Here is a 24,107-nt window from a genome sequence, read left to right on the forward strand (position 1 = left end):
CTTTTTCGGACGTTGCTCCACCCCTGGTGCACTTCAACCTCCGCTTCCCCCGCACAAATATTTGTGTAAAACGACCTCCAGGCTGCTGCAGGGACGAGTTAAAACACAACATGTCAGCCAGCTACAGACTGTGGGTGAAGAACGCCAAGCAGGTGGTTGTAATCTGCAACCATGGAGAGAAATACCTCACCTCGGACGGCTCACTCAGTCTCTGCGTCATCCAGGACGGCAGCCTGGTCATCGGCAGGTGGAGTATTCTTATACGTCGTTTTTATTCATCTAGTTATGAAAGAGAGGTCAACAAGTTAAAGGTGTGTAATGATAATACAAGCATGTTTAACATTCCTTTCTTTCATGAAGACAAGAATATAAGTCGGTGTATTACCTGATTGTGATGACTTGCATTTATTGGACGTCCACATTTTCAAATGGAGGAAAAAAAGGTCCTTTCTGTTCAATACCACATGAAAGTGCTTGCTTTTTGCCATCTTATTTGTCCAGCTTCCATACTCCTTTTTATACACTTTACAAGACATACATTGGCGGCAAACTCCGTAGCTTGCTAGCTTGTGCGCGCTAGCTTTCTGAGACTCTTATTTTGTTAGCGCAGGCAGGATGGAGCAAGGCTTTTATTGTGAAGACAGGAACTGTGTGGTCCATAGACCCAAAATGTTGAAAAAATACAAAAACAAATCTGTCTGGAGCCTCAAAAAATTAAAAGCCATATGATATATTGTATCATGAGATATAAATTGAATTAAGAGGACTTAAAGGAAACTAAATGAGCTCAAATATACCTACAAATGAGGCATAATGATGCAATACGTACATATAGCTAGCCTAAATAGCATGTTAGCATCGATTAGCTTGCAGTCATGCAGTGACCAAATATGTCCGGTTAGCACTCCACACAAGCCAATAACATCAACAAAACTCACCTTTGTGCCTTCACGCAAACAAAGTTTGGTGGACAAAATGAGACAGAAAAAGAAGTGGCATAAAACCCGTCGGAGAAAGTTATACATGTTAACAAACTATGATGGGTTCAAGGACCGCCAAAATTGGTAGGACAAAACGGCGCTCGCCGAATCAGTGAAGCATGTTTAATATAAACAGTGTGCTTTATAACAATTAGGGAGGTTTGTGTCATGTTTGTCCTCCTACATTAACCATATTAACACAAAAAATATTTTTTTTCCCCCGCATCTTTTTCCATTTTTCATACATTTGTGAAAAAGCTCCAGAGAGCCACTAGGGAGGCGCTAAAGAGCCGCGGGTTGCCAACCCCGGTTTTAAGGGTATGCAGCATGCAGCGCTACTGCCTACTGGCGCTGACGAGACGCGGGGCCGCCATCTTGGAGTGGTGATCCGTTCCACTTAGTACAATTCGTTTGGCAGGAGCAATGAACATTTAATTAATTTTACCTCACTGAATACCACTGATTTTAACGCGCTTTTTTTGTCATACGTGTAGCTATGATAAAGGACACTTGTTTTAATATTCAGTTTGCTTAACAGTAATAGAATATTCTTATATGCTGTAAGTGACCAGACGTCCGAGACCAAAACTGGGAATATAATCCCAGAGAAGGGGGAAAAAACGGTCAGCTATTTTTAAATCGAATAAACAATATGATTAGGTTATATATACATGTGTATATCCTACATAAACAATGTATGAATACATTAGATATCTATATATCTTAGACCAGTGGTTCTCAAATGGGGGTACGCGTACCCCTGGTGGTACTTGAAGGTATGCCAAGGGGTACTTGAGATTTTTTTTTAAATATTCTAAAAATAGCAACAATTCAAAAATCCTTTATAAATATAAATAAAAACCTATCTTTTTTTCCCAAATAGTTCAAAAAAGACCACTACAAATTAGCAATATTTTGCACTGTTATACAATTTAATAAATCAGAAACTGATGACATAGTGCTGTATTTTACTTCTTCATCTCTCTTTTTTCAACCAAAAATGCTTTGCTCTGATTAGGGGGTACTTGAATTTAAAAAAAAATTCACAGGGGGTACATCACTGAAAAAAGGTTGAGAACCACTGTCTTAGACTATCACTGTTGCTGCAGCAGCAGAGAGTTTATTCTGTCTTGACACTTTGTATTGATATTTTGTTTTACATTCTTCCCTTAAATGATCATGTTTACACTGATTATTAGCTAACATATATTACCTCCCCTACACAATCTGGACTGTGGTCCTAACTTTTACCCCTGTTGGCTTTTACATTCTTTATCTTTATAATTTATATCAACTCTGTTACTTAAGTATGACATTTTTAAATGCAATTAATTTAATTGACAAGCAATTCTATTATGGTCATACTCTTGCTTGCTAGTGGCTACGATTTCAGTACTATTGAAGATCTTTGCTTCTTCTCAACTGTGTGGTAATATTCTTTTCACAAAATACAACCAATAGTACGTTACTGTTAAATCTTACTTGTGAAAAGTAATCCCCCGATTCCTATTTTCAACAGTCCGCTCATTTGAGCAGGAAAACGCTGAACACCATCTTTGTTTTCTACCTGTCAACTGTCAGTTTAGGCTGCTCGCCGGCTCCTCATCACCACTTCAAGATGGCGGCCCAATTTCTCGTGTCACAACAGCCAATGCGGCGTCTACTTATTAGATGTCTATGGTGCAGTCGGTCTTTTGGAGTTTTGACAGAAGGTACTGTTGAAATAAGAAATGTTTCTCGCCTTCCTGTCGTCATTTTTTCTTAATAATGATCTGGCAGCAGCCAGCGTCATCTTACAAGACCCTCGGGTGCCGTGAATGTCAATCAATTGACAAAAGTGACGACTTGGTGAAGATTTATGATCGCTAATTTTTAGGTATATTTTTTAATGCCTGGTTGGGATCGACCGCTGGCTCGCCATTGACGTAATGGTCGCCCTCAGGGATTAATTAGTTGAGTCTTTATTTGAAGGGACAATGCACAGAGACAATACACTCAAAGACAGATATGTTCTGCACCAGATTATAGCTAAATAGCTCATTTCCATCTGCAGTCTGGTTACCTAAATTAAAGACATACAAAAACATGCAATAAAATTATACTATAGCATGTAATCAAATTAAGAAGTCATAAAATGCCCTTTGATTGTCACATACTTATACATGACGACACCTCTCCTTTACATCATAACACATAGACAATACTTACCTAAATTAAAGAGATGGAATAAAATTATAATAAAATTATACTATAGCATGTAATCAAATTAAGAAAAGTCATAAAATGTCCTTTCATTGACATACTTATAACAACGGCACCTCTCCTTTACATCATAACACATACCGAAATTAAAGAGATACAAAAACATGCAATAAAATTATACTATAGCATGTAATCAAATTAAGAATGATCATAAAATGCCCTTTCATTGACATACTTATACATGACAACGACACCTCTCCTTTACATCATAACACATAGACAATACTTACCTAAATTAGAGATACACAAAAATATGCAATACAATTATAACAATAAAATTATACTATAGCATTTAATCAAATTAAGAAAAGTCATTAAATGCCCTTTCATTGACACATACTTATACATGACGACACGTCTCCTTTACATCTAACACTTAGACAATACTTACCTAAATTAAAGAGATACAAAAACATGCGATAAAATTATAATAAAATTATACTATAGTATGTAATCAAAATAAGTCATTAAATGCCCTTTCATTGATACATACTTATACATGACAACGACACCTCTCCTTTACATCATAACACATAGACAATACTTACCTAAATTAAAGAGATACAAAAACATGCCATAAAATTATAACAATAAAATTATACTATAGCATGTAATCAAGAAAAGAAGTCAAAAAATGCCCTTTCATTGTCACATACTTATACATGACAATGACACCTCTCCTTTACATCATAACACATAGACAATACTTACCTAAATTAAAGAGATACAAAAACATGCCATAAAATTATAACAATAAAATTATACTATAGCATGTAATCAAAAAAAGAAGTCAAAAAATGCCCTTTCATTGTCACATACTTATACATGACAACGACACCTCTCCTTTACATCATAACAGACAATACTTACCTAAATTAAAGAGATACAAAAACATGCGATAAAATTATACATGTAATCAAAATAAGTCAAAAAATGCCCTTTCATTGTCACATACTTCTACATGACAACGACACCTCTCCTTTACATCATAACACAGACAATACTTACCTAAATTAAAGATACAAAAACATGTAATAAAATTATACTATAGCATGTAATCAAATGAAGAAAAGTCATAAAATGCCCTTTCATTGAGATATACTTATACATGACAACACCTCTCCTTTACATCATAACACATAGACAATACTTACCTAAATTAAAGAGATACAAAAACATGAAATACAATTATAACAATAAAATTATACTATAGCATGTAATCAAATTAAGAAGTCATAAAATGCCCTTTCATTGACACATACTTATACATGACGACACGTCTCCTTTACATCTAACACTTAGACAATACTTACCTAAATTAAAGAGATACAAAAACATGCGATAAAATTATAATAAAATTATACTATAGCATGTAATCAAAATAAGTCATTAAATGCCCTTTCATTGACACATACTTATACATGACAACGACACCTCTCCTTTACATCATAACACATAGACAATACTTACCTAAATTAAAGAGATACAAAAACATGCCATAAAATTATAACAATAAAATTATACTATAGCATGTAATCAAAAAAAGAAGTCAAAAAATGCCCTTTCATTGTCACATACTTATACATGACAACGACACCTCTCCTTTACATCATAACAGACAATACTTACCTAAATTAAAGATACAAAAACATGTAATAAAATTATACTATAGCATGTAATCAAATGAAGAAAAGTCATAAAATGCCCTTTCATTACACATACTTATAACGACACCTCTCCTTTACATCATAACACTTAGACAATACTTACCTAAATAAAAGATATACAAAAACATGCAATAAAATTATACTATAGCATGTAATCAAATTAAGAATGGTCATAAAATGCCCTTTCATTGACATACTTATACATGACAACGACACCTCTCCTTTACATCATAACACATAGACAATACTTACCTAAATTAGAGAGATACAAAAACATGCAATAAAATTATAATAAAATTATACTATAGCATGTAATCAAATTAAGTCATAAAATGCCCTTTCATTGACATACTTATACATGACACCTCTCCTTTACATAATAACACAGACAATACTACAATAAAATTATACCATAGCATGTAATCAAATTAAGAAAAGTCATAAAATGCCCTTTCATTGTCACATAATTATACATGACAACGACACCTCTCCTTTACATCATAACACATTATACTTAAATTAAAGAGATACAAAAACATGCGATAAAATTATAACAATACTATAGCATGTAATAAAAAAAAAGTTTAAAAAAATGCCCTTTCATTGTCACATACTTATACATGACAATGACACCTCTCCTTTACATCATAACACAGACAATACTTACCTAAATTAAAGATATACAAAAACATTGCAATACAATTATAACAATACAATTATACTATAGCATGTAATCAAAATAAGTAAAAAAAAAATGCCCTTTCATTGAGATATACTTATACATGACAACACCTCTCCTTTACATCATAACACATAGACAATACTTACCTAAATTAAAGAGATACAAAAACATGCCATAAAAGTATAATAAAATTATACTATAGCATGTAATCAAGAAAATAAGTCAAAAAATGCCCTTTCATTGTCACATACTTATACATGACAATGACACCTCTCCTTTACATCATAACACATAGACAATACTTACCTAAATTAAAGAGATACAAAAACATGCCATAAAATTATAACAATAAAATTATACTATAGCATGTAATCAAAAAAAGAAGTCAAAAATGCCCTTTCATTGTCACATACTTATACATGACGACACCTCTCCTTTACATCATAACAGACAATACTTACCTAAATTAAAGAGATACAAAAACATGCGATAAAATTATACATGTAATCAAAATAAGTCAAAAAATGCCCTTTCATTGTCACATACATGACAACGACACCTCTCCTTTACATCATAACAGACAATACTTACCTGAATTAAAGATACAAAAACATGTAATAAAATTATACTATAGCATGTAATCAAATGAAGAAAAGTCATAAAATGCCCTTTCATTGACACATACTTATAACGACACCTCTCCTTTACATCATAACACATAGACAATACTTACCTAAATAAAAGATACACAAAAACATGCAATACAATTATACTATAGCATGTAATCAAATGAAAAAGTCATAAAATGCCCTTTCATTGAGATATACTTATACATGACAACACCTCTCCTTTACATCATAACACATAGACAATACTTACCTAAATTAAAGAGATACAAAAACATGCAATAAAATTATAACAATAAAATAGCATGTAATCAAATTAAGAAGTCATAAAATGCCCTTTGATTGACACATACATGACAACACCTCTCCTTTACATCATAACAAACAGACAATACTTACCTAAATTAAAGAGATACAAGAACATGCAATACAATTATAACAATAAAATTATACTATAGCATGTAATCAAATTAAGAAAAGTCATAAAATGCCCTTTCATTGACACATATACTTGACGACACCTCTCCTTTACATCATAACAGACAATACTTACCTAAAATACATGCAATAAAGCTATAACAATAAAATTATACTACAGCATGTAATCAAATTAAGAAGTCATAAAATGCCCTTTCATTGTCACATACTTATACATGACAAGGACACCTCTCCTTTACATCATAACACATAGACAATACTTACCTAATGAGCTACAAATACATGCAATACAATTATAACAATAAAATTATACTATAGCATGTAATCAATACTTACCTAATGAGCTACAAATACATGCAATACAATTATAACAATAAAATTATACTATAGCATGTAATCAAATTAAGAAAAGTCATAAAATGCCCTTTCATTGACATACTTATACATGACAACGACACCTCTCCTTTACATCATAACAGACAATATATGCTCTCGTTCATGTGTCATCATTTGTAAAAAAAAAAAGGTTGGTGTCTTCATCAGTGACGGTCTGATTGAAGCGGCGGGGCCTGCGGACGTGATAGAATCTCAGTATTCGGCGGCGTCTTTTGAGCGCGTGATCGACGCTACAGGAATGTGCGTCCTGCCTGGTGAGTGACAGTCTGACCTCTGACCTGTCGGCAGGATTTCTGACATATTTGTTGCAGGCTTGGTGGACGCCCACACCCACCCGGTGTGGGCCGGCGACCGCGTGCACGAGTTTGCAATGAAGGTACTTGGATGTTTTTATGCTCCGCCTTCGTGGTTGCGTTAACGGTGAGAGACGTTGCCGCTGCAGCTGGCGGGCGCCACCTACATGGACGTGCACCGGGCGGGCGGCGGCATCCACTTCACGGTGGTGCACACCCGGGCGGCGGCGGCGTCCGACCTGCTGGCCTCGCTGAGCGGCAGGCTGGAGAGGATGCAGCGGGCCGGCACCACCCTGGTGGAGGTGAAGAGCGGCTACGGCCTGGAGCTGCAGGCGGAGCTGAAGATGCTGGAGGTGATGGAGGAAGCCCGGCGGAAGGTGGCCATCAACATCTCCTCCACCTACTGCGGCGCTCACGCCGTGCCCAAGTGGGTGTGGTCCTCACCAGTGATGATGATGATGAGCTGCCTTTCACGCTCTGCCGTGTGCTCCTCAGAGGGAAGAGCGTTGAAGAAGCCACTGAGGACATTTTGAAGGTTCAGCTCCCGGAGCTGAAAGCGCGAATGTCAGCCGGTACTCTCCACGTGGACAACATCGACGTCTTCTGCGAAAAAGGTGTGTTCGACCTGGGCGCCACTCGCTCCATCCTGCAGGCGGGCAAGGACATGGGCCTCAACATCAACTTCCACGGGGACGAGCTCCATCCCATGAACGCTGCTCAGGTAGCCTCTCTGTTTCTTCCTCTGTCGCTAACAAACAGAAGCGTGTTGGTAGCTTTGTTTTGGGTGTCGGCAGCTGGGGGCGGAGCTTGGCGCATTGGCCATCAGCCACCTGGAGGAAGTCACGGATGAGGGCATCGCAACCATGGCCCAGGCTGAAACGGCCGCCGTCCTGCTGCCGACCACAGCTTACATTCTACGGTGACGTTTTGAACTTACCGCGTTCCCTCGCTGAACTTCCTGTTTACTTCCTTGGCAGACACTGAGTGCACCCTCTTGTAGTTGTTAGCATAGAAAACAACTTCATATATGTGACACCCATCCATCCATTTTCTACCGCTTATTCCCTTCGGCACCATGTCACAAAATCCATGATTATTGGGTTTAAAATGTACTAAATTGCGAGCATAAAACGTAATGTTAGCAGCATGTCGATGAAAATATGAACAGCTAACATACTTTTAAGATCCATGATTAGGTTAAAAATGTACAAAATAAGCTAAAATACTATCAACAAATATTTGCATTCCAACATTAGCATACTTTTGAGATGGCATCAAGTAACAAACCTGTTCATTGTTAGCTCAAATGCTACAATAAAACGTTAGCATGCTAATATTAGCATGCTAATAGCGGAAAAAGTCACATACTTCTAAGATGGCCCCAATGAATGAAATCCATGAATACTAAGTTATAAATACCAAATGAGCTAAAATGCTAGCATAAAAACATTAGCATGCTCACAATATAGCATGTTAACATGACAACAGCTACCAAACTTTTAGGAGGGCGCCAATTAACAAAATCTATTAACATTGGGTTTAAAATGTACTAAATTGCTAGCATAAAATGTAATGTTAGCAGCATGTCGATGTTAGCATGTAAAAATATGAACAGCTAACATACTTTTAAGATCCATGATTAGGTTAAAAATGTACAAAATAAGCTAAAATACTATCAAAAAATATTTGCATTCCAACATTAACATACTTTTGAGATGGCATCAAGTAACAAACCTGTTCATTGTTAGCTCAAATGCTACAATAAAACGTTAGCATATTAATTTTGGCATGCTAATATTAGCATGCTAATAGCGGAAAAAGTCACATACTTCTAAGATAAATAAATAAATGATAAATGGGTTGTACTTGTATAGCGCTTTTCTACCTTCAAGGTACTCAAAGCGCTTTGACACTACTTCCACATTTACCCATTCACACACACATTCACACACTGATGGAGGGAGCTGCCATGCAAGGCGCTAACCAGCACCCATCAGGAGCAAGGGTGAAGTGTCTTGCTCAGGACACAATGGCCCCAATGAATGAAATCCATGAATACTAAGGTATAAATACCGAATTAGCTAAAATGCTAGCATAAAAACATTAGCATGCTAATTTTAGCATGCTCACAATATAGCATGTTAACATGACAACAGCTACCAAACTTTTAGGAGGGCGCCAATTAACAAAATCTATTAACATTGGGTTTAAAATGTACTAAATTGCTAGCATAAAATGTAATGTTAGCAGCATGTCGATGTTAGCATGTAAAAATATGAACAGCTAACATACTTTTAAGATCCATGATTAGGTTAAAAATGTACAAAATAAGCTAAAATACTATCAAAAATATTTGCATTCCAACATTAGCATACTTTTGAGATGGCATCAAGTAACAAACCTGTTCATTGTTAGCTCAAATGCTACAATAAAACATTAGCATAATAATGTTGGCATGCTAATATTAGCATGCTAATAGCGGAAAAAGTCACATACTTCTAAGATGGCCCCAATGAATGAAATCCATGAATACTAAGTTATTAGCTAAAATGCTAGCATAAAAACATTAGCATGCTAATTTTAGCATGCTCACAATATAGCATGTTAACATGACAACAGCAACCAAACTTTTAGGAGGGCGCCAATTAACAAAATCTATTAACATTGGGTTTAAAATGTACTAAATTGCTAGCATAAAATGTAATGTTAGCAGCATGTCGATGTTAGCATGTAAAAATATGAACAGCTAACATACTTTTAAGATCCATGATTAGGTTAAAAATGTACAAAATAAGCTAAAATACTATCAAAAAATATTTGCATTCCAACATTAGCATACTTTTGAGATGGCATCAAGTAACAAACCTGTTCATTGTTAGCTCAAATGCTACAATAAAACGTTAGCAAATTAATGTTGGCATGCTAATATTAGCAGGCTAATAGTGGAAAAAGTCACATACTTCTAAGATGGCCCCAATGAATGAAATCCATGAATACTAATTAGCTAAAATGCTAGCATAAAAACATTAGCATGCTAATTTTAGCATGCTCACAATATAGCATGTTAACATGACAACAGCTACCAAACTTTTAGGAGGGCGCCAATTAACAAAATCTATTAACATTGGGTTTAAAATGTACTAAATTGCTAGCATAAAATGTAATGTTAGCAGCATGTCGATGTTAGCATGTAAAAATATGAACAGCTAACATACTTTTAAGATCCATGATTAGGTTAAAAATGTACAAAATAAGCTAAAATACTATCAAAAAATATTTGCATTCCAACATTAGCATACTTTTGAGATGGCATCAAGTAACAAACCTGTTTATTGTTAGCTCAAATGCTACAATAAAACGATAGCATGCTAATATTAGCATGCTAATAGCGGAAAAAGTCACATACTTCTAAGATGGCCCCAATGAATGAAATCCATGAATACTAAGTTATAAATACCAAATTAGCTAAAATGCGAGCATAAAAACATTAGCATGCTAATTTTAGCATGCTCACAATATAGCATGTTAACATGACAACAGCTACCAAACTTTTAGGAGGGCGCCAATTAACAAAATCTATTAACATTGGGTTTAAAATGTACTAAATTGCTAGCATAAAATGTAATGTTAGCAGCATGTCGATGTTAGCATGTAAAAATATGAACAGCTAACATACTTTTAAGATCCATGATTAGGTTAAAAATGTACAAAATAAGCTAAAATACTATCAAAAAATATTTGCATTACAACATTAGCATACTTTTGAGATGGCATCAAGTAACAAACCTGTTCATTGTTAGCTCAAATGCTACAATAAAACGTTAGCATATTAATGTTGGCATGCTAATATTAGCATGCTAATAGCGGAAAAAGTCACATACTTCTAAGATGGCCCCAATGAATAAAATCCATGAATACTAAGTTATTAGCTAAAATGCTAGCATAAAAACATTAGCATGCTAATTTTAGCATGCTCACAATATGGCATTTTAACATGACAACAGCTACCAAACTTTTAGGAGGGCGCCAATTAACAAAATCTATTAACATTGGGTTTAAAATGTACTAAATTGCTAGCATAAAATGTAATGTTAGTAGCATGTCGATGTTAGCATGTAAAAATATTAACAGCTAAAATACTTTTAAGATCCATGATTAGGTTAAAAATGTACAAAATAAGCTAAAATACTATTAAAAAATATTTGCATTCCAACATTAGCATACTTGAGATGGCATCAAGTAACAAACCTGTTCATTGTTAGCTCAAATGCTACAATAAAACGTTAGCATGCTAATATTAGCATGCTAATAGCGGAAAAAGTCACATACTTCTAAGATGGCCCCAATGAATGAAATCCATGAATAATAAATTATAAATACCAAATTAGCTAAAATGCTGCATTAAAAACATTAGCATGCTAATTTTAGCATGCTCACAATATAGCATGTTAACATGACAACAGCTACCAAACTTTTAGGAGGGCGCCAATTAACAAAATCTATTAACATTGGGTTTAAAATGTACTACATTGCTAGCATAAAATGTAATGTTAGCAGCATGTCGATGTTAGCATGTAAAAATATGAACAGCTAACATACTTTTAAGATCCATGATTAGGTTAAAAATGTACAAAATAAGCTAAAATACTATCAAAAAATATTTGCATTCCAACATTATCATACTTTTGAGATGGCATCAAGTAACAAACCTGTACATTGTTAGCTCAAATGCTACAATAAAACGTTAGCATGCTAATATTAGCATGCTAATAGCAGAAAAAGTCACATACTTCTAAGATGGCCCCAATGAATGAAATCCATGAATACTAAGTTATAAATACCAAATTAGCTAAAATGCGAGCATAAAAACATTAGCATGCTAATTTTAGCATGCTCACAATATAGCATGTTAACATGACAACAGCTACCAAACTTTTAGGAGGGCGCCAATTAACAAAATCTATTAACATTGGGTTTAAAATGTACTAAATTGCTAGCATAAAATGTAACGTTAGCAGCATGTCGATGTTAGCATGTAAAAATATGAACAGCTAACATACTTTTAAGATCCATGATTAGGTTAAAAATGTACAAAATTAGCTAAAATACTATCAAAAAATATTAGCATTCCAACAATAGCATACTTCTAAGATAGCATCAAGTAACAAGCCCGTTCATTGTTAGCTCAAATGCTACAATAAAACGTTAGCATATTAATGTTGGCATGCTAATATTAGCAGGCTAATAGTGGAAGAAGTCACATATTTCTAAGATGGCCCCAATGAATGAAATCCATGAATACTAATTAGCTAAAATGCTAGCATGAAAACATTAGCATGCTAATTTTAGCATGCTCACAATATAGCATGTTAACATGACAACAGCTACCAAACTTTTAGGAGGGCGCCAATTAACAAAATCTATTAACAATGGGTTTAAAATGTACTAAATTGCTAGCATAAAATGTAATGTTAGCAGCATGTCGATGTTAGCATGTAAAAATATGAACAGCTAACATACTTTTAAGATCCATGATTAGGTTAAAAATGTACAAAATTAGCTAAAATACTATCAAAAAATATTAGCATTCCAACAATAGCATACTTCTAAGATGGCATCAAGTAACAAACCCGTTCATTGTTAGCTCAAATGCTACAATAAAACGTTAGCATATTAATGTTGGCCTGCTAATATTAGCAGGCTAATAGTGGAAAAAGTCACATATTTCTAAGATGGCCCCAATGAATGAAATCCATGAATACTAATTAGCTAAAATGCTAGCATAAAAACATTAGCATGCCAATTTTAGCATGCTCACAATATAGCATGTTAACATGACAACAGCTACCAAACTTTTAGGAGGGCGCCAATTAACAAAATCTATTAACGTTGGGTTTAAAATGTACTAAATTGCTAGCATAAAATGTAATGTTAGCAGCATGTCGATGTTAGCATGTAAAAATATGAACAGCTAACATACTTTTAAGATCCATGATTAGTTTAAAAATGTACAAAGTAAGCTAAAATACTATCAAAAAATATTAGCATTCCAACAATAGCATACTTCTAAGATGGCATCAAGTAACAAACTCGTTCATTGTTAGCTCAAATGCTACAATAAAACGTTAGCATGCTAATATTAGCATGCTAATAGCGGAAAAAGTCACATACTTCTAAGATGGCCCCAATGAATGAAAGCCATGAATACTAAGTTATAAATACCAAATTAGCTAAAATGCGAGCATGAAAACATTAGCATGCTAATTTTAGCATGCTCACAATATAGCATGTTAACATGACAACAGCTACCAAACTTTTAGGAGGGCGCCAATGAACAAAATCTATTAACATTGGGTTTAAAATGTACTAAATTGCTAGCATAAAATGTAATGTTAGCAGCATGTCGATGTTAGCATGTGAAAATATGAACAGCTAACATACTTTTAAGATCCATGATTAGGTTAAAAATGTACAAAATTAGCTAAAATACTATCAAAAATATTTGCATTCCAACATTAGCATACTTTTGAGATGGCATCAAGTAACAAACCTGTTCATTGTTAGCTCAAATGCTAGAATAAAACGTTAGCATATTAATGTTGGCATGCTAATATTAGCATGATAATAGCGGAAAAAGTCACATACTTCTAAGATAGCCCCAATGAATGAAATCCATGAATACTAAGTTATAAATACCAAATTAGCTAAAATGATTGATTGATTGAAAATGTGAGCATAAAAATGTTAGCGTGCTAACATTAGCGTGCTAACACGTTAAACAGTTGGCATACATTTAAGATGGCGTCGAGTTTCAATACAGGAATGTTCCATGGATGAGTGTCCTCTAACCTGCGTACACCTCCAGGCTGCCACAGCCGCGAGCCCGCGCCATGCTGGAGGCGGGTGTGGTGGTGGCGCTGGGCAGCGACTTCAACCCCAACGCCTACTGCTGCTCCATGGTGAGGATGGACGTGATGGTTAGCATCTTCCCTGTTGTTAGCATCTTCCCGCTCTTAAGTCTTTTGTTCCACCTTCCAGCCCATCGTCATGCACCTGGCCTGCGTCAACATGAGGATGTCCATGTCTGAGGCCCTGGTGGCGGCAACCATCAACGCCGCCTACGCCCTCGGCCGCTGGCGCACGCACGGCTCCCTGGAGGCGGGCAAACACGGCGACCTGCTGGTGCTCAACGCCCCTCGGTACACAGATGTTTGTTATTATGCACACCAGGTAGTAGACTATTATTATGCACACCAGGTAGTAAACTATTGTGTACAGCAGGTAGTAGACTATTATTATGTACAGCAGGTAGTAGACTATTATTATGTACAGCAGGTAGTAGACTATTATGTACACCAGGTAGTAGACTATTATTATGTAGAGCGGGTAGTAGACTATTATTATGTACAGCAGGTAGTAGACTATTATTATGTACACCAGGTAGTAGACTATTATGTACAGCAGGTAGTAGACTATTATGTACAGCAGGTAGTAGACTATCATGTACAGCAGGTAGTAGACTATTATGTACACCAGGTAGTAGACTATTATTATGTACAGCAGGTAGTAGACTATTATTATGTACAGCAGGTAGTAGACTATTATGTACACCAGGTAGTAGACTATTATTATGTACAGCAGGTAGTAGACTACTATTATGTACACCAGGTAGTAGACTATTATGTACACCAGGTAGTAGACTATTATTATGTACAGCAGGTAGTAGACTATTATTATGTAGAGCGGGTAGTAGACTATTATTATGTACAGCAGGTAGTAGACTATTATGTACACCAGGTAGTAGACTATTATTATGTACAGCAGGTAGTAGACTATTATGTACAGCAGGTAGTAGACTATTATTATGTACAGCAGGTAGTAGACTATTATGTACAGCAGGTAGTAGACTATTATGTACAGCAGGTAGTAGACTATTATTATGTACACCAGGTAGTAGACTATTATGTACACCAGGTAGTAGACTATTATTATGTACAGCAGGTAGTAGACTATTATGTACAGCAGGTAGTAGACTATTATGTACACCAGGTAGTAGACTATTATGTACAGCAGGTAGTAGACTATTATTATGTACACCAGGTAGTAGACTATTATGTACACCAGGTAGTAGACTATTACGTACAGCAGGTAGTATACTATTATGTACAGCAGGTAGTAGACTATTATTATGTACAGCAGGTAGTAAACTATTATAATGTACAGCAGGTAGTAGACTATTATTATGTACAGCAGGTAGACTATTATTATGTACAGCAGGTAGTAGACTATTATTATGCACAGCAGGTAGTAGACTATTATGTACAGCAGGTAGTAGACTATTATTATGTACACCAGGTAGTAGACTATTATTATGTACACCAGGTAGTAGACTATTATTATGTACAGCAGGTAGTAGACTATTATTATGTACACCAGGTAGTAGACTATTATTATGTACACCAGGTAGTAGACTATAATTATGTACACCAGGTAGTAGACTATTATTATGTACAGCAGGTAGTAGACTATTATTATGTACAGCAGGTAGTAGACTATTATTATGTACACCAGGTAGTAGACTATTATTATGTACAGCAGGTAGTAGACTATTATTATGTACACCAGGTAGTAGACTATTATTATGTACACCAGGTAGTAGACTATTATTATGTACACCAGGTAGTAGACTATTATTATGTACAGCAGGTAGTAGACTATTATTATGTACACCAGGTAGTAGACTATTATGTACACCAGGTAGTAGACTATTATTATGTACAGCAGGTAGTAGACTATTATTATGTACAGCAGGTAGTAGACTATTATGTACAGCAGGTAGTAGACTATTATTATGTACAGCAGGTAGTAGACTATTATTATGTACACCAGGTAGACTATTATTATGTACAGCAGGTAGTAGACTATTATTATGCACAGCAGGTAGTAGACTATTATGTACAGCAGGTAGTAGACTATTATTATGTACACCAGGTAGTAGACTATTATTATGTACACCAGGTAGTAGACTATTATTATGTACAGCAGGTAGTAGACTATTATTATGTACACCAGGTAGTAGACTATTATTATGTACACCAGGTAGTAGACTATAATTATGTACACCAGGTAGTAGACTATTATTATGTACAGCAGGTAGTAGACTATTATTATGTACAGCAGGTAGTAGACTATTATTATGTACACCAGGTAGTAGACTATTATTATGTACACCAGGTAGTAGACTATTATTATGTACACCAGGTAGTAGACTATTATTATGTACAGCAGGTAGTAGACTATTATTATGTACACCAGGTAGTAGACTATTATTATGTACACCAGGTAGTAGACTATTATTATGTACAGCAGGTAGTAGACTATTATTATGTACACCAGGTAGTAGACTATTATGTACACCAGGTAGTAGACTATTATTATGTACAGCAGGTAGTAGACTATTATTATGTACACCAGGTAGTAGACTATTATTATGTACACCAGGTAGTAGACTATTATTATGTACACCAGGTAGTAGACTATTATTATGTACAGCAGGTAGTAGACTATTATTATGTACAGCAGGTAGTAGACTATTATTATGTACACCAGGTAGACTATTATTATGTACAGCAGGTAGTAGACTATTATTATGCACAGCAGGTAGTAGACTATTATGTACAGCAGGTAGTAGACTATTATTATGTACACCAGGTAGTAGACTATTATTATGTACACCAGGTAGTAGACTATTATTATGTACACCAGGTAGTAGACTATTATTATGTACAGCAGGTAGTAGACTATTATTATGTACACCAGGTAGACTATTATTATGTACAGCAGGTAGTAGACTATTATTATGCACAGCAGGTAGTAGACTATTATGTACAGCAGGTAGTAGACTATTATTATGTACACCAGGTAGTAGACTATTATTATGTACACCAGGTAGTAGACTATTATTATGTACAGCAGGTAGTAGACTATTATTATGTACACCAGGTAGTAGACTATTATGTACAGCAGGTAGTAGACTATTATGTACAGCAGGTAGTAGACTATCATGTACAGCAGGTAGTAGACTATTATTATGTACACCAGGTAGTAGACTATTATTATGTACAGCAGGTAGTAGACTATTATTATGTACAGCAGGTAGTAGACTATTATGTACACCAGGTAGTAGACTATTATTATGTACAGCAGGTAGTAGACTACTATTATGTACACCAGGTAGTAGACTATTATGTACACCAGGTAGTAGACTATTATTATGTACAGCAGGTAGTAGACTATTATTATGTAGAGCGGGTAGTAGACTATTATTATGTACAGCAGGTAGTAGACTATTATGTACACCAGGTAGTAGACTATTATTATGTAGAGCGGGTAGTAGACTATTATTATGTACAGCAGGTAGTAGACTATTATTATGTACAGCAGGTAGTAGACTATTATGTACAGCAGGTAGTAGACTATTATGTACAGCAGGTAGTAGACTATTATTATGTACACCAGGTAGTAGACTATTATGTACACCAGGTAGTAGACTATTATTATGTACACCAGGTAGTAGACTATTATTATGTACAGCAGGTAGTAGACTATTATTATGTACACCAGGTAGTAGACTATTATGTACACCAGGTAGTAGACTATTATTATGTACAGCAGGTAGTAGACTATTATTATGTACAGCAGGTAGTAGACTATTATTATGTACACCAGGTAGTAGACTATTATTATGTACACCAGGTAGTAGACTATTATTATGTACAGCAGGTAGTAGACTATTATTATGTACACCAGGTAGTAGACTATTATTATGTACACCAGGTAGTAGACTATAATTATGTACAGCAGGTAGTAGACTATTATTATGTGCAGCAGGTAGTAGACTATTATTATGTACACCAGGTAGTAGACTATTATTATGTACACCAGGTAGTAGACTATTATTATGTACAGCAGGTAGTAGACTATTATTATGTACACCAGGTAGTAGACTATTATTATGTACACCAGGTAGTAGACTATTATTATGTACAGCAGGTAGTAGACTATTATTATGTACACCAGGTAGTAGACTATTATGTAGAGCAGGTAGTAGACTATTATGTACAGCAGGTAGTAGACTATTATTATGTACACCAGGTAGTAGACTATTATTATGTACACCAGGTAGTAGACTATTATTATGTACAGCAGGTAGTAGACTATTATTATGTACAGCAGGTAGTAGACTATTATGTACACTAGGTAGTAGACTATTATTATGTACACCAGGTAGTAGACTATTATTATGTACACCAGGTAGTAGACTATTATTATGTACAGCAGGTAGTAGACTATTATTATGTACACCAGGTAGTAGACTATTATTATGTACACCAGGTAGTAGACTATTATTATGTACAGCAGGTAGTAGACTATTATTATGTACACCAGGTAGTAGACTATTATTATGTACACCAGGTAGTAGACTATTATTATGTACAGCAGGTAGTAGACTATTATTATGTACAGCAGGTAGTAGACTATTATTATGTACAGCAGGTAGTAGACTATTATTATGTACAGCAGGTAGTAGACTATTATTATGTACAGCAGGTAGTAGACTATTATTATGTACACCAGGTAGTAGACTATTATTACCGGTATGTACAGCAGGTAGTAGACTATTATTATGTACAGCAGGTAGTAGACTATTATTATGTACACCAGGTAGTAGACTATTATTATGTACACCAGGTAGTAGACTATTATTATGTACACCAGGTAGTAGACTATTATTACCGGTATGTACAGCAGGTAGTAGACTATTATTATGTACAGCAGGTAGTAGACTATTATGTAGAGCAGGTAGTAGACTATTATGTACAGCAGGTAGTAGACTATTATTATGTACAGCAGGTAGTAGACTATTATGTACAGCAGGTAGTAGACTATTATGTACAGCAGGTAGTAGACTATTATGTACAGCAGGTAGTAGACTATTATTATGTAGAGCAGGTAGTAGACTATTATTATGTACACCAGGTAGTAGACTATTATTATGTACACCAGGTAGTAGACTATTATTACCGGTATGTACAGCAGGTAGTAGACTATTACTATGTACAGCAGGTAGTAGACTATTATGTACAGCAGGTAGTAGACTATTATGTACAGCAGGTAGTAGACTATTATTATGTAAAGCAGGTAGTAGACTATTATTATGCACAGCAGGTAGTAGACTATTATTATGTACAGCAGGTAGTAGACTATTATTATGTACACCAGGTAGTAGACTATTATTATGTACACCAGGTAGTAGACTATTATTATGTACAGCAGGTAGTAGACTATTATTATGTACACCAGGTAGTAGACTATTATGTAGAGCAGGTAGTAGACTATTATGTACAGCAGGTAGTAGACTATTATTATGTACACCAGGTAGTAGACTATTATTATGTACACCAGGTAGTAGACTATTATTATGTACAGCAGGTAGTAGACTATTATTATGTACAGCAGGTAGTAGACTATTATGTACACTAGGTAGTAGACTATTATTATGTACACCAGGTAGTAGACTATTATTATGTACACCAGGTAGTAGACTATTATTATGTACAGCAGGTAGTAGACTATTATTATGTACACCAGGTAGTAGACTATTATTATGTACACCAGGTAGTAGACTATTATTATGTACAGCAGGTAGTAGACTATTATTATGTACACCAGGTAGTAGACTATTATTATGTACACCAGGTAGTAGACTATTATTATGTACAGCAGGTAGTAGACTATTATTATGTACAGCAGGTAGTAGACTATTATTATGTACAGCAGGTAGTAGACTATTATTATGTACAGCAGGTAGTAGACTATTATTATGTACAGCAGGTAGTAGACTATTATTATGTACACCAGGTAGTAGACTATTATTACCGGTATGTACAGCAGGTAGTAGACTATTATTATGTACAGCAGGTAGTAGACTATTATTATGTACACCAGGTAGTAGACTATTATTATGTACACCAGGTAGTAGACTATTATTATGTACACCAGGTAGTAGACTATTATTACCGGTATGTACAGCAGGTAGTAGACTATTATTATGTACAGCAGGTAGTAGACTATTATGTAGAGCAGGTAGTAGACTATTATGTACAGCATGTAGTAGACTATTATTATGTACAGCAGGTAGTAGACTATTATGTACAGCAGGTAGTAGACTATTATGTACAGCAGGTAGTAGACTATTATGTACAGCAGGTAGTAGACTATTATTATGTAGAGCAGGTAGTAGACTATTATTATGTACACCAGGTAGTAGACTATTATTATGTACACCAGGTAGTAGACTATTATTACCGGTATGTACAGCAGGTAGTAGACTATTACTATGTACAGCAGGTAGTAGACTATTATGTACAGCAGGTAGTAGACTATTATGTACAGCAGGTAGTAGACTATTATTATGTACAGCAGGTAGTAGACTATTATTATGCACAGCAGGTAGTAGACTATTATTATGTACAGCAGGTAGTAGACTATTATTATGTACAGCAGGTAGTAGACTATTATTATGCACAGCAAGTAGTAGACTATTATTATGTACAGCAGGTAGTAGACTATTATGTACAGCAGGTAGTAGACTATTATGTACAGCAGGTAGTAGACTATTATTATGTAGAGCAGGTAGTAGACTATTATTATGCACAGCAAGTAGTAGACTATTATTATGTACAGCAGGTAGTAGACTATTATGTACAGCAGGTAGTAGACTATTATGTACAGCAGGTAGTAGACTATTATTATGTACACCAGGTAGTAGACTATTATTATGTACACCAGGTAGTAGACTATTATTATGTACACCAGGTAGTAGACTATTATTACCGGTATGTACAGCAGGTAGTAGACTATTATTATGTACAGCAGGTAGTAGACTATTATGTAGAGCAGGTAGTAGACTATTATGTACAGCAGGTAGTAGACTATTATTATGTACAGCAGGTAGTAGACTATTATGTACAGCAGGTAGTAGACTATTATGTACAGCAGGTAGTAGACTATTATTATGTAGAGCAGGTAGTAGACTATTATTATGTACACCAGGTAGTAGACTATTATTATGTACACCAGGTAGTAGACTATTATTACCGGTATGTACAGCAGGTAGTAGACTATTACTATGTACAGCAGGTAGTAGACTATTATGTACAGCAGGTAGTAGACTATTATTATGTAGAGCAGGTAGTAGACTATTATTATGCACAGCAAGTAGTAGACTATTATTATGTACAGCAGGTAGTAGACTATTATGTACAGCAGGTAGTAGACTATTATGTACAGCAGGTAGTAGACTATTATTATGTACACCAGGTAGTAGACTATTATTATGTACACCAGGTAGTAGACTATTATTATGTACACCAGGTAGTAGACTATTATTACCGGTATGTACAGCAGGTAGTAGACTATTATTATGTACAGCAGGTAGTAGACTATTATGTAGAGCAGGTAGTAGACTATTATGTACAGCAGGTAGTAGACTATTATTATGTACAGCAGGTAGTAGACTATTATGTACAGCAGGTAGTAGACTATTATGTACAGCAGGTAGTAGACTATTATGTACAGCAGGTAGTAGACTATTATTATGTAGAGCAGGTAGTAGACTATTATTATGTACACCAGGTAGTAGACTATTATTATGTACACCAGGTAGTAGACTATTATTACCGGTATGTACAGCAGGTAGTAGACTATTATTATGTACAGCAGGTAGTAGACTATTATGTACAGCAGGTAGTAGACTATTATGTACAGCAGGTAGTAGACTATTATTATGTACAGCAGGTAGTAGACTATTATTATGCACAGCAGGTAGTAGACTATTATTATGTACAGCAGGTAGTAGACTATTATTATGTACAGCAGGTAGTAGACTATTATTATGCACAGCAAGTAGTAGACTATTATTATGTACAGCAGGTAGTAGACTATTATGTACAGCAGGTAGTAGACTATTATGTACAGCAGGTAGTAGACTATTATTATGTAGAGCAGGTAGTAGACTATTATTATGTGCACTTGGTGCAACAGGTGGGAGCATCTGGTCTACCAGCTGGGGGGACATCAGGAGCTCATCCGCTATGTGGTCGTCAAGGGCAACGTGGTCTACGACAACGACAAGACTCTGGACTTGTGAGCTTGACTTTGTACTGAGAGAATAAAAAATGGAAGGTCTTAAAGCGGGTGTCTAAAGTGCTAAAGTGCGGCCCGTAACTCACTTTTTTATGGCCCAATAGCTAACATTCCAATATTAACAGGTTAAAATTATTTGTTCATTATTTTGGTTATTCACTAATGCTAACTGTAAGAATGCTATTATTAGCATGCTAGAGTTTTTAGCTAATTTTTTTTGTTACTTGCCGCTATCTGGTCAACGTGCTAACTGTTAGCATTTCAGTTCGGATTGTCCTCAACATTTTGCAGGTATACACCTCAGCTTGAAATATTTTGTTACTTTTCGAATGATACATGTTAGCATACTAACATTAGTATGCTAGCTATTTTGAAGCTACTTGATTCATGCTACCGTTAGCTGACTAGCATTTTAAACACATTTTTCAGATACACACCTCAGTAATGTTAAAATTACTTGTTAATTATTTTGGTTATTCACTTATGCTAATTCACGAACACTAACTGTAAGAATGATATTATTAGCACGTTAGCATGCTGGAATTTTTAGCTAATTTTTTGTTACTTTGGCGCTACTACTTATGCATGCTACGGTTAGCTGACTAGCATTTTAAACACATTTTTCAGGTACACACCTCAGTAATATACTTTGGTACTTGACCCATGTGTTAGTTAGCATCAGAGGTGGGTAGTAACGCGCTACATTTACTCCGTTACATCTACTTGAGTAACTTTTGGGATAAATTGTACTTCTAAGAGTAGTTTTAATGCAACATACTTTTACTTTTACTTAAGTATATTTATAGAGAAGGAACGCTACTTTTACTCCGCTACTTTTACTCCGCTACTTTTACTCCGCTACTTTTATCTACATTCAGCTCGCTACTCGCTACTAATTTTTATCGATCTGTTAATGCACGCTTTGTTTGTTTTGGTCTGTCAGACAGACCTTCAAAGTGCCTGCCTTACTGGTGACGTTTCACTTCGTTCCACCAATCAGATGCAGTCACTGGTGACGTTGGCCCAATCAAACAGAGCCAGGTGGTCACATGACCTGACTTAAACAAGTGTGAAAAACTTATTGGGGTGTTACCATTTAGTGGTCAATTGTACGGAATATGTACTGTACTGTGCAAACTACTAATAAGAGTTCCAATCAATCAATCAAAAGTGTGAAGGAAAAAAGATACTTTTTTATTTCAACCGTACATCCCGTCAAAAGCCTAAAGACTGACTGCACAGTTCCTGTCTTCACAATAAAAGTGCCGCTCCATCGCGCCTGCGCTTTCAAAACAAGAGTCCGAAAGCCAGCACAAACAAGCTAGCAAGCTAAGGAGTTTGACGCCAATATATTTCTTGTAAAGTGTATAAAAACGAATATGGAAGCTGGACAAATAAGAAGCCAAAAACCCACCACTTTCATGTGGTATTAGACAGAAAGGAGGAACTTTTCTTCTCCTCCATTTGAAAACGTGGACGTTATCATCAATACTGTCTGATTACAATCAATGCAAGTCATCAGAATCAGGTAATACACCAATTTATATTCTAGTCTT

General features: G+C 35.3%; 2 protein-coding genes across 3 annotated transcripts in view; one reads left to right on the forward strand and one right to left on the reverse strand.

Annotated features, from left to right (window-relative positions):
- The window catches only part of ntn4 (netrin 4), a 101,627-nt gene extending 101,573 nt beyond the window's left edge, over positions 1–54 (reverse strand). The window contains exon 1 of one of the 2 annotated variants that reach the window (XM_061983664.2): positions 1–54. The gene's annotated coding sequence lies outside the window, so the exon portion shown is untranslated. The other variant, XM_061983662.2, reaches the window with a different exon arrangement.
- amdhd1 (amidohydrolase domain containing 1) lies at positions 38–22,775 on the forward strand. Its single transcript, XM_061983667.1, has 9 exons — positions 38–247; positions 7,199–7,305; positions 7,363–7,427; positions 7,494–7,771; positions 7,840–8,065; positions 8,139–8,263; positions 14,210–14,303; positions 14,383–14,543; positions 22,450–22,775. The coding sequence occupies exons 1-9, from the start codon at positions 111–113 to the stop codon at positions 22,553–22,555; spliced, it is 1,299 nt and encodes a 432-aa protein (XP_061839651.1). The 5' UTR covers positions 38–110; the 3' UTR covers positions 22,556–22,775.
- Positions 22,776–24,107: the final 1,332 nt, after the last annotated feature.

This window comes from Nerophis lumbriciformis, linkage group LG25 (genome assembly GCF_033978685.3).
Source record: "Nerophis lumbriciformis linkage group LG25, RoL_Nlum_v2.1, whole genome shotgun sequence".
NCBI classification, from domain to species: Eukaryota; Metazoa; Chordata; class Actinopteri; order Syngnathiformes; family Syngnathidae; genus Nerophis; species Nerophis lumbriciformis.

What these genes read in the sequence shown, in the direction of transcription:
- amdhd1 (XM_061983667.1), top strand. Translation starts at nt 111, where the DNA reads ATGTCAGCCAGCTACAGACTGTGGGTGAAGAACGCCAAGCAGGTGGTT. An exon ending in GGCGCTCACGCCGTGCCCAA is followed by an intron (nt 7,772 to 7,839) that starts GTGGGTGTGGTC and finishes TGTGCTCCTCAG; the next exon opens with AGGGAAGAGCGTTGAAGAAG. An exon ending in ATCCCATGAACGCTGCTCAG is followed by an intron (nt 8,066 to 8,138) that starts GTAGCCTCTCTG and finishes GGGTGTCGGCAG; the next exon opens with CTGGGGGCGGAGCTTGGCGC.